The 12,452-nt window shown below is 38.3% G+C and overlaps 1 protein-coding gene across 1 annotated transcript in view; it reads right to left on the minus strand.

Annotated features, from left to right (window-relative positions):
* Nucleotides 1-1,416: 1,416 nt before the first annotated feature.
* ADAM7 (ADAM metallopeptidase domain 7) overlaps nucleotides 1,417-12,452 on the minus strand; it is a 106,804-nt gene continuing 95,768 nt past the window's right edge. Inside the window, exons 22-23 of the mRNA XM_040625774.1 lie at nucleotides 7,584-7,660; nucleotides 1,417-1,657 (exon numbers count right to left, since the gene is read on the minus strand). Coding sequence (XP_040481708.1) covers nucleotides 1,417-1,657; nucleotides 7,584-7,660 — 318 coding nt within the window. The remainder of the gene's footprint in view (nucleotides 1,658-7,583; nucleotides 7,661-12,452) is intronic.

A 12,452-nucleotide genomic window follows, 5' to 3' on the forward strand; every position in this document is an offset into this window, starting at 1 on the left:
TACTTTTAGCTTGTTTCCTTTTGGAAGAGTCACTGAGGGGTCCTATTGAAGAAGATTATAGCTCTGGCTGGAAATGATGTGCGGATCTACCACTTTATCATGCTTCTTCCTGAGTGTTCGCTCACTTGAAAATGTAAGTGATCTCAAGGAGCCATATGACACTGGATTGGGCTCGTGTCTGATTATTCATTTCTGAAGGTGGCATATTGAATGGCACAGTGTCCAGCTGGTGCTATTTTCAGCATAGAAACCTGTTAAACTACCAAGCAGCTTGAACAAGATGGAAGGGATTGATTTCTTTCTCTTCTGAGTGGTTGGCAGTGCCTCAATATTGAGGTATCAAATCTGCTCAATGTGCTATTTGGAAGATTATTTCTTTCTTCCCTCCACCAGCCTAAAGATTGCAGTAGATAATGATATATTAAACGCCGTCCTTCTTCAGAGAGAGCATCAGACACATTTCTAAGATCAAATTAATATCCAGCTACTTTCCCTGGTAGACCTGAAGAGGCATGCCCCTGAGCCAGAACTTCAGTTTTCTGTTTTTTGTTTTTAAATTTCATCATCGCTGGGTAATGAACATCAACTTTTATATCCAGAGGCTGATGTTGATAATATGAGAGAAAGGAATAGTTTAAATATGGGATGGGAATGACTTTAAATGCCAGAAGGTTTATTTAAAAGCCTTTGTATTTTTCTATCCAGTGAATCCTCTCTGCTGGAATGACAGTAGACCTTTGAACATTTTTTCCCCTCTAATCATCACTTTGAAAACCTGGAGACGATAGGAAAATGAAATTGACACCTTGCTTTTTATGACAAAAACCTAGGCCTGCCCACTGCATTTTTCAGCCAGCTCCTTCTCTAGATCAAAGTTGCCTTTCCCCGAAATAGACCGCTGGGTCATTCATTCAGTGGCCACCTGTGATGTCACTGTCACGTAGGTGTGTGATAGGTCAGTTTTGAAACGAGTGAGTTCAGACTGTGACTTTGGTCTGAGGCTTACTTTCAGATTTCTGTTTTACCATTTACAGGTGTGTGTCTGGAAACCTCTTATCCTTAGTTTCCTTGTCTGTAAAATAAAAAAAAGTATTACTTTTCTGTGAAAAGTACACAGAGCTTTGCAGTGGGCATCAGATGAGAAATGTGTAAAGGTCTAGCAGGTGCCTGGAGTCTGACAGGTGTAGTGTAGCTGCTCTCTCTTTCTCTATGTGTCAAAGGTGCCCATTCTTCAATTTCTTAAAGCAAGGAAGAAGGCTTCATCAGAGAGCTCTGCCTCTTCATTGACTCTTGCCATCCCCCGATCCACCAGCTGCTGCCTAGAGTCAATGATTCTGTTGGTTTTCTTTCCCTGCGTACAGACATTGGAGGCAGCAACAGACATCTTTCCTAGGCGTGCTAAACTGAACTAAAACATTACCCCAGTTGAGAAAGATCTTCCAGAACCTGAATTAGTAAAACACAGAAACATTCCAGTATCACAAGCACCCCCGTGGGAGTGGCCAGGAGATTGATGAAAGGTGGTAACGTCTTGAGTGCATCCCCAAATACAGTTCTACCACAGACAACAGCACTGCAACCAGGGTCTGCTAAACCGGGAGGTGCCTGCTGCCTGGCGTCCCTTGCTGTGTAAATCTGCGCATCGTTGTTGCTGTGGCTGAAAAGGTTGGGAAGTTTGTGGATGGAAAATGTGAATGGGAGCGAGATATATTAATTTCCCTTACACACTGACTGTTGGAGGGGCTTGTGCTTTTTCCCTATCAAAATTATACTTTCACCAAACAACATGGTAGTGATTGAAAGCATACTCTCTCGGGAGATAGAATTCCTGGGTTGATATCCTGGCTGTGCTCTTTCTGCAGCTGTCTCTCTTTTGGCAAATTATTTTACTTTGGACCTCAATTTTCTCAAAGTGTAAAATGATGATACTAATAGTGAACACATAGAGTTATTTTAAGTCAAAAAAAATAATGCATATGGAGTGCTTAGAATAATGCCTGACAAACAGTATGTACTCAGTAAATGCTGTTTGCTTTCCTTGCAGCGAATTACTAATATACTTGAGCAAGAAGCACTGGCTTTTGAACTGACTTACTTAAGCTCTAAGACAGCTCTGGTACTGTTTCTTTCCAGCTCGTACGCCTACGATCCTATGAAGGCCCCTTTTTCCATATCTTTTGTTCCTGGAGACCCCTGAGGTTTAGGATTATATGTATCTTCTTTTCTTAGCAATCAATACCCATTACATACAGTTCACAATTACAGCTTTTCCTGAAGAAAGATATTAATGGATTCTGTCAAGGCCAGGAGACAGCTACTTCCTTACGTAATGGCTCTTGAGTTTCCTAAAAGCCTGAGCTTCCGTTAGAAAGTGATCAGGAAGTTTCCAATAAGCTCAGAGTCTAATCAATATTTCTCACTCCTCAGTGGTGATTAGTAGGGGAACATCAATTGTCATGAATGGCCCACCACAAAGTCATCTAAGTCTCAGGGGCTGCAACTTGTCCTGACATTTACTATCCATTACCTATCCCTGGGAAAAGGGAGAGCTCTGCGGGCTTCCATGGCAGCAGTGGCTAATTTGCTGGCCTTCAAAAAACTAAATAAATGAACAGATCATATAAAATTAAAAAACAAAAACAAAAGTCAACCCTCACAGTAGTTTTCAGGAGGCTGGGTTTTGGGGGGCTATCGAAATGTCAGCTTCAAGATGACTGGACTTCAGAACTGAGAGCAAACAGGATTTATCTTCCCAATTTAAAATCCCCATTCAAACTTTTCAGGCTTTCAGACCAGCTTCCCTTTGTTCAGAGGCTCTGTCTCTGTTTTCCTACCTCAACCCACAACCCTGGAGAGGAAAAAGTGGCATCTGGCAACATTTTCCCAATGTTACATCTTTAATAACCAGGAACAGAGTTTAACAGACTTCTAAGTAAGTTTATTACAAGTCAGGATTTTTGCCTGTCTAGTTGTGAAATCCTTGAGCCCGTTTCCAGCTCACAGGAGATTTAGTTTGCTCTGTGGCCACCTAGTGGTCATTCTAGGAACTTCATCGATGGGTTGTGGGGTGCTGGCTGCCCTGCACACATTAGCGCCCGGATAGGGAAGTTATCACCGGTTTTTTTAGAATATGACTTCCCAATTTCAGCACATCCCAAGAGCACTTTTAAATTCTATAATCATTGACAGCACAGATGCCTTAAGAAAAAGACAAAGTGGTTGTGCGGAGCTGATTGATATTTAGAATAATGGCAGCTGTATGGGGGATGCTGGTTAGGTTTGGTTTGGTTTTGGATCACCATCGCTGCATTCCTGGCAGAACTGACGTAAACGTATACTTGAGATTCCTTCACATAGTCGTATTTAGATAATATATTGCAACAAATATGAATTCTGATTTATTTTTCTGAGTGTTTTTTTAAAAGGACTTGCCCAAAGTTAAACTGCAGAATCTATTGTCCACCCTCTGCCCCCTGTGATGTACAGATGCTAATACCTCTGCTCAGGTTTTAATTCTTATTTCTGTATTTTATACTATTTTTCTATGGGTTGCACTAGGTTTGCATCACTCAGTGGTCAGTGATTTGGTTTTGCTCAAACTCTGCTAACCTGTAAAGCTTGGGCCCTCAGCCATGATCTGTGGGTGGGTTGGGGAACATAGTCAAAGTGCAGTCCGTTTTCACTCCTTTCTTGGATTTTCCTCTTAGTGGTGCTCTCTGGGGACTCACCCCCATGGCAGCCTTTCTCCAGTCAGCCAGGGGTTTGTGGAGAGCTCCTCACACCTACCATGCTGTTCTCATTCCCAAGTGCCTCCATCCCATACCTGGCTGGTCCTCTCTTTGCACTTGCTGGGACCACCATCTCAGCCCAGCACAGGGGCATCTTTTTCCTAATTGTCTTTTATGTATAGTCACTATTGCTGATAAATTCATCTGAGTTCTTGTTTCTCAACCCAAACCAGCCCACTATCATTAAAATATGTAAATACAAAATTAGATAAAAGGTCTTAGAAGGGGTAGTACATGTGATAGACCCCGAAGCTCAGGCTTCATTACTTCCAGATAAACCCACCTCTGTCCAGGGCAGAGGGTAGAGTGAGCCAGCTGCGGAGAGTAACTCACTACCCCCAAGCATAGCATCCCGGAGCTCTAACAAGGTCAGTCTTAACTGAGGTAAGTTCCAGCATCACGAAGGGTTCTGTCTGTGTATGGGGTGGGGCAGCAAGAAGCTCACGGGGCTGAGGAGGAAGACAGAGGTCCTTAGACTGCAGGTCGAGTGGGTCTGTCCATTCAAACAGGAGTTCTGTCTACAACTGTTCCTTAAGGGAAAAGACTTGAACTCTCAGAGGTGGCAAGAGCCAGAAATATTAGGGCTATGAAATCATAACTGGCTCCATAACCAGGGATCGAACTGGGCCTACAAGGGAACCACTAGTGAGGAGAAGCCATGAAGATGCTTCCCAATCTGCACACAGTATTGAAAGGAGAAGATCCCTAAGAAATAGAGCACAGAGTAGTAGCATCTAAAAGAAGTGTAGGTCAAGTCTCTAGGAGCTCGGAGAAGCAATAGGGGCAAGCATGGAGAATACTCCCTAAAATAAAAAAGGAGCTTAACTGTCAGAAGGCTTCTGGGGTTATCTGAAGGGCAGGGGACAAGACTGGAAATCCAGAGTGATTAACTAGGCAGGAAGCAATGAAACAGGAGGACTCAGGTGATCAGACGTAATTGGAGAGAGAGAAGATATTTGGGAAAAAAAAATCAAATCAGTAGAAATTAGTAGTTGGCTGAATGTGGAACCAAGGCAAATGGGATGGTGAGTCTTTTGGAAGAAATATGAGAACAATAAGAAAAATAATGAATCAAGAAGGTGATCCTTTTATAGGGGGAATAACATTACAAAAATATATATTGTTCATCAACATATGTATTGTTCAAGCAAATACAAATATGTGACTGTCCCCTCATTTGGGACATTGGAGGACTATTGTTTGCTTTAATGAGCCCTGTATATGTGACACGGAATTTCTTTTTTTCACAAATTTGCATAAAACATTTAAATTAGCTTCTTTTGCTTTCAGTATGCAATCACCAATATTCTTTCTTAAATGGATGGTTTTAATTAGAACAACAAATGTTTATTAAAAGCTCACTAGGGGCACCTGGGTGGCTCAGTGCGTTAAGAATTCAACTCCTGATTTCGGCTCAGGTCATGATCTCAGGGTTCTGAGATTCAGGCCCTTGTTAGGCTCCATGCTGGGCATAGAGCCTACTGGAGATTCTCTCTCTCCTTCTCCCTCTGCCCCTCCCTGTTCGTGCACACACACACACACACACACACACACACACACACTCTCTCTCTCTCTCTCTCTCTCTCTCTCTCTCTCTCTCAAATAAATAAATAAATCCTCACTAGGTATAAAGTTCTGAGTCCCTGCTGTCCTTTGCTGATCTCACTCTGTCCTCCCATCGACTCGTCGATATAGCAAGAGTTTCATCAAGAACAACCAGCTTTCTTCCTTGATTTGCAGCCTTTATTTATTGAATCAGAAAATTCCCATTTCACTCTCGAAAACTGCATTTTAGTAAATGAAAAAACGATTGCATAGAGCTTTAACAGGTAACAAAAAGAAAATAAAGAACACAAGAGAACATGTTGGGAAACATTGGTATAAGAAACAGCTGAAATCATTCCTGGGATAGCCCCACACACCGTCATCAGGGAGGGGTAGAGACAGCACAGAAATTACACAGTAAGTGCATGAATCTGTGTATTCTAAAGATCTCACAAGCACTTCACGGGAATGGTGAGTATTTCTTCTCTGATGGAGTTAATTTTCTGAAATTCTTATAACTCCCTGACTTCTGTCAGGTTCATAAGGAATTCTAGAAATTTGAGAGTTTAGAATTAGATTCCAGGAATTTAACCAGGAGCACTTCATGTCTTCCTTTGCTGCCACCACAATTTTAAAGAACGACGCTGTAGTTAAGGTGACTATTCTGCCTACTTCACTGATAAGACATAAGCCAGACAGCCATCTACCTTTTAATTATTTAGTAGAATCAGATGACTTCCTGCACTGGATTTCTTGGCATTTCTGCAGGAGAGAATTTCTTTTAAATCAGAATTAGTGATAATCATGTCAGATTTCAACTAAAGTAAGTAGTTTTATGCTCCCAAAGAAATAACCCTTTATAAGCACTGTTTTGCTTCTTAGACTCAGGGGTGTAATTTAATATCCTCGAGGTTTTGAGTCTTTTTAAAGTAACTAGATTGACTTTTTAAAGTAACTAGATTTTTTAGGAAAACATTAGAGCAAGGAAACTATTTTTGTGTTAGGCCGAAAAGCATTGGAAAAACTTTAAGAATTTTTTTGTAGCATGTGTCTACACTACAGGTTGTAAATTCTATAGGCAAATATTACTGAAAGAGGTTGTTTCTTGTTAACATTTTCTGTCTTGATAAAGAAATTTTGAAAAACAGCCAGAAGTTTGTGTAGCAAATACCTAGGGAAGATTGTGAAGATCTTTCAGCCAGAAATCTCAACCTAGGCTTGCACAGCCATTTTGGATATCCAATTTCAAGCTCTAAATAGAAACAGATGGTTAAAAAGAAGTTATTTTCTCCAAAGTCTATAAGCATGTTATGTTTCAGTTACTCATTTTTATTTGCTAATTACAGTAACTTTCTGGATTCTGTTGTACTACATTTATTCACATTTTCCCAGATCTCCTTAGCCATGGCTAATTAAACAGTCATTATAAAATGAACAAGCCTATCAAAAGAAAGAAAATCATTTTGTGTTCATTACAGGGAGTCAAACAATTTACTTTCGCTAAAGAGCATCTCTCTCCACTCTTTAGTATTAAACAGCTCCATCATTTTGAGGTGGAAGGACCATTAGAAATATCCTTCCTTCCCCATCCCGACAGAGGAAGCATATTGGGCAAGATCCCCTGTAAGAATGTTTTGTGGAGGAAAGCTTTGTATTAACCCAGTACATTGTAGGAATTCAACAGAAATCAATGAATGGATGAATGAACTCTGAAATGCAGCCAAACAATGCTCATTTTGTCTCCTTTGACAAAAATCGCGATTTTTGGATAAATTTTCTAACATAGCCATAGCAATTCAGAAGTGAAATCGTCCCTCAGATATAGTAGTTATGGATTGGGTAAGTGAAACTTTGATGAAACCATCATGAAATAACTGTTCATGAGGAATGTACCTTCTCTTTAATTACCAGTGCTATTATGTCCTTGAGAATCCTTAATGAAAACCCATAAGGGCGATTCCCTTGGGCAAGAAAAGTTTGAGAAAGAAGTCTTGTTTTTGTTGTGTCTAAAATGTATTGAGATTGTGACACTCTCAAATTCTAGCTTGCTCCTGTGGTGAGGTCGGAAATTCCTGGACTGAAACATGCTCTGCTGAATTATCTTTTAGAAATGCTAGCATATCAGAGAAAACAATTCCAACCATCCTGTTCTTCTGATAAGGACAGAAGGTGTGCCTACTCAATCAATAAGTAGATAAAGAACACAAAGAATGCTAACAGTTGAAAAGTTAAAAAGGGGGGGCATGGTACCATCTGTCACAGGAACCTACCATTTTGGCACTTTGATTTGGATCGGTGATTCCTCTTGGAGCTTTATTTGCAGGTTTCTGTAATAAATTTTGTTGTGTCAGGAACTACACCAGATATCACACATAGACACATAAACATGAGCACACACACGTGTAGACCATCTCTTCTTGATCTATGAAAAATCTAAGAAAGTTTGTAAATTGCTATGGGAGAGGATGGGGGGATGGTTCTGGCCGGGGAAGTCTTACCAGAAACCACTTTTCCTCGTAAACTTTGTGGTGGATCTCTCCAACAGTGCATTTAGTAAGAGATTTCCAAACATTTTTCAAGCACTAGGACTTTCATTGATAAAACATTTCTGTTGAAATCCCATTAAAAACAATATAGAAATAGACTGTACTGGTTGAGTGAGGACTGGGGAGAAATGCTCATTTGGCTCCATCCCAACTGTAGGGCATGCTCGGAGATCCTGTCGTGTGATGGGAAATTTCTGTGGAAACACAGGCTGAAAGGGTGTGATCCATTTTATTAATGGAAAGCATAATGAGAATTGTTGATTTGAAAAAAATACATAGTTGAGAATCTTGGTGATGTCAGTACCCAACTCTGAATAATTGTTCTACTATGGCCCTTGAGGATACAGATGCAGATACAGACACTCCAGCAGTTCAGAAGATCCTAGAGATCCTGTAATAACTCCTTTTTGACTCAGTCTCTAAGGCATATGCATGCTAATTTGGCTAATGTATTTCTCTTTCATTAATATTAATAAGGGAATACACCTCAGTCAGTGGAAAGCCCTAAGGACGATAAAGCACCATTGGAAGCCATTACTGGGTTTTGACCCCTGAGAACCAGGGCTGGGGGTAGGGTAGGATTAGTGAGGCATTCATCTCAAAAGCACCATTTGAGGGGAACAAACAAACTCAGTAATTGTGAGAAATAATGTGGTAATGCACTGTTTTAAAAAATCAAAATTAATTCCCAAGTGTTCATGATGAACACAATGTCAGTATTTTACTGGTGGTATCTGACCGTGCATGACCAAGCATGACTTCTCATGCTCTTCTCAAACTAATCCCAGCCCTGCTGATAAGTGGGACCTGTCCTATTTCTGCCTCAAATCAGAGAACTATGTTATATTATTGGACTTATTCAAGGAACCAGAACATGGCTAAGTGGTACCAAAATTATTGAAATGGCCACAGATCAGTACAACCAACAGAAAGGAGATAATGGACCATACCAGTGTGATGTAGTGTGGACTTGAAAAACTGGTTGGATGCCTCTCCAAGGACTCTGCAGTTCTTTGCTAGTGAAAAGAGATACTATTAACCTGCAATTAGTATTCAAGCAAGTATGACTATTTCCTAAGTGCACAATATAAATTTTCTAGCTATCTCCGGAATACAACCTAGTAAATGTTCAAATATTAAAACACATGGGAACAATGCTCTTCCCTAGGTTATTCTGTTATAATGATGGAGTCTAAGAACTTATAAAATAAACTTACATTCGAGAAGAGTGAGAGTTTCTTTATGAGTTATGATGAAAATTGCACAAGGCAAGTCTTTCAGCCTCCAAATCTTAATCGAATTGTCCAAATGTCTGAAATGCCATAACCAGCCATATCGTTCCTGGACCTTGAAGGCTTTGAGGACCTCCAGAACTTACTGTTGTAATACAGATATGCCTGGATAAGGTTATCCTTTTTAAAGTATTTTCTGTTAACTCCCAGTGGACATTGATACGAGAAAGCATGATCTAGTGGAAACAGGACCTACCTAGGGGAGGTACTGGGTGCCAGAGGAAAAATATAACTAAGCATCATTAATGTAACAGGAAAAGGACATCAAAAGACCTTTCCCAAACCACAATGCTGAAAACTGGCCTCTGATGGGTAACTAATGTGTCAAACAAGTATCAGCTAAATCACTGTTATTTATATACTTTTATAACAAATAATACAAAAAGCCTAAATGTGAGATTTGACACCACAACTCTCCTATACAATCTGTCTTTATAACATATTATGGCATATATACCATTAATAGTGAATTTAACCTATTCATATACCTAAAAAATATTTATTAAGCTCCTCTTCTACATTCCCTCATTTAACCAACAAGTCAAAGCATTTAAGGAACTTGCATTCTAGAAATGAAACAAATATGCCCCAAGCTCTATGTGAACCCCTGGTTGACTTCTGTGAATATTCATTGATCACATAGGCCACTTTTCACCTGACTCTCTTCTCCAGGAGCACAACTGTTTTTCATATTAATTCATGAAGCGTGTTAACACATGTTAAGTGCTAAATATTTAGCAAACAGTGTGATAAGTACCTTTACATAATTTCTTATTTAAACCTCAAGGCAAATATACAAGATTGATATCAGTATCACGTTGTTCATATCATGAAATCTATGTGTAAGCTTAAAAAATTATCACACAATACTTTCCATCCATTCCAGTGGACAATTAAGGCTTGCTTTATCATCTTGGGGTCATCATTAGCATAATAAAAAATATAAACAAATCAAAATAATAAACCATCATACAACCAGAGAAAGATTAACTAACCATCCTTAAATACGAGAGTGAAGTTCAGTAGAAGCATTTCCAGTATATATGTATTTCTGGGGGACGAGTGGGAACATGTTCTGAAATATTGTGAAGTAAGAAACACAGGGCTTATGGGACATGTAGAGTTGGGCAAAGCATTCAAAACCTGTGGAGCTCTGTTACCAGACCACCACTAACCAAAAAACATCCTACCTTAAAAATGCTAATATTATATTTTCTTTGGCATTTGCATCTAATAATAGTCAGGTAATACTTAGTCTCTGAATTGAAGGCTTGTATTCCTTCCTTCGAGACAGTCCTATTGGGTAATTTCATCAGTATTGTCCTACCTATAATGCTTTCTTCAGTGGTTAATTTTTTTTTTTAAGGCAATGACTTTGTAGCTTCTCAATGTGGACACTTACAGTTTTTTTCAACGAGCTGAATGCACTGGAAATCATAGCTGTTGTTAAAGGCAGTTAACAAATCACTAAATGTAGGGACTTCTGCAAGATTGTTGGTTTTTCTCTTACGTCTTCATATATTGCTAAAGCTGTTATTTCAGGCAACTTTTTCCTTTAGTGTCAAGTATACACAAAGAAATGCACAAGTACTAAGTATAGAGGATGGATTTTCACAAACGAGCAATGAAAGTTGCTGAAAGTTGCCCAGAATCAAAAAACAAAACTTTATCTCCTTCCCAGAAGATTCTCTCTTCCCTGTGGTAATCACTACCCTGTCTTCCAATACCATAGATTAGCTTTGCCAGTTCTTGAACTTGATATAAATCGAGTCATACAGTATGCCTTTTGGATTTGACATCTTCTTAACGTTGTGTTTGTGAGATTTATTCATATGGTAGATATCATTTACTACTCTTTCTCTGTAATATTCCATTGTATGAGTATATAGCATTTTGTTCATCCCTTTTACTCTTATTAGACATTTTTATTGATTTCACTTTTTGCAAATAATGCTATTGGAACATAATTGTAAATGTTTTTCCCATGTACACATACATGGGATTTCTGTTGGATATATTCATATGACAGGAACTGCTGGATCATAAGATATATGTATGATCAATTTTAATACTTAGTACCAATTTCCCACATGGTTGTACCATTTAAACTCTTATTAACTGTGTATGAGAGTTTTCATTGTCCGTATTCCCACTAGTAATTGGTATTGTTGTTCTTCATTTTTAATCATTTCATAGGAAAAAATAATACAGATAAAACACATACATAAAACAGGTTCATGGCTTAATGAACCATTTAAGGTAAATATCCTTGAAATCACTGCCTTGGTTAAGAAATGAAACTTTGCCATTTCAAATTTCCTATCACTATTCCCACAAACCCCCCCCTCAAATTAGCCACTTTTCTTGACTTAAAATAATGACCTCGCTCTTGCATGTCATTGTACATTTACCCCCCAAATATTTACCTCTCAACACTATCACTTAATTTGTACATTTTTAATTTAAATTTTTTACTAGGAAAAAATACATATATTCTGTATATATTGCAGTTGGAGTTAATTTAGTTATTGGTTTGAGGAATGGATCACGGTTAGTCTTTGTACATATGGATACCCAGTTGTTCCATCACCAATTGTGAAAAGACTGTTCTTTCTCCACTGAATTGCCTTTGCACCTTTGTAAAAAATCAACTGGCAAATCAACTAGCAATCAATCAATATATTAATATACACGTGACTCTATATACCCCTCTTTACTTAGGTCTTTTAAAATTTTTCTCAGCAGTGTATTATCATTTTCCATATAAAGTTCTGGTTCGTAGTTTGTCAGAAGTGTCCTTAAATATTTCACATCTTTGGTGCTATTTCAAATTTTATTTTTGATTTTGTTTCCACATTATTTGTTAGTAGTATATGGGAATAAAATTAATTTTTGTTTATTGTTCTTATATCCTTGTTAAATTTATTTATCTTATAAAAATTCCTGCCAATACTGTGATTAATATTGTTTTGAATTTATAGGTCCATTTGCCGAGAACTGAGCCAACAACAGTGTATTTCCATTTATTTTGGTCTTTTAAAATTTTTCTCATCAATGCTTTGTATTTTTCTATCTACATATTTTGTACATTTCTTGTACATATTTTGTCAGCTTTATCCCTAAGTATTTCCTATTTTTGATGCTGCTGTAAATGTTATTTTGTGGTTTCATTTTATTTTTTGGATTGTTCATTGTTTGTGTATGGAAACACAACAGGTTTTTGCATATGAATTTGTAATCTAAAATCTTACTAAATTCCTTTTTATTTACTATAGGATTTT

The sequence above is a fragment of the Ursus maritimus genome, unplaced genomic scaffold, assembly GCF_017311325.1.
Source record: "Ursus maritimus isolate PB19 unplaced genomic scaffold, ASM1731132v1 scaffold_11, whole genome shotgun sequence".
NCBI lineage: Eukaryota > Metazoa > Chordata > Mammalia > Carnivora > Ursidae > Ursus > Ursus maritimus.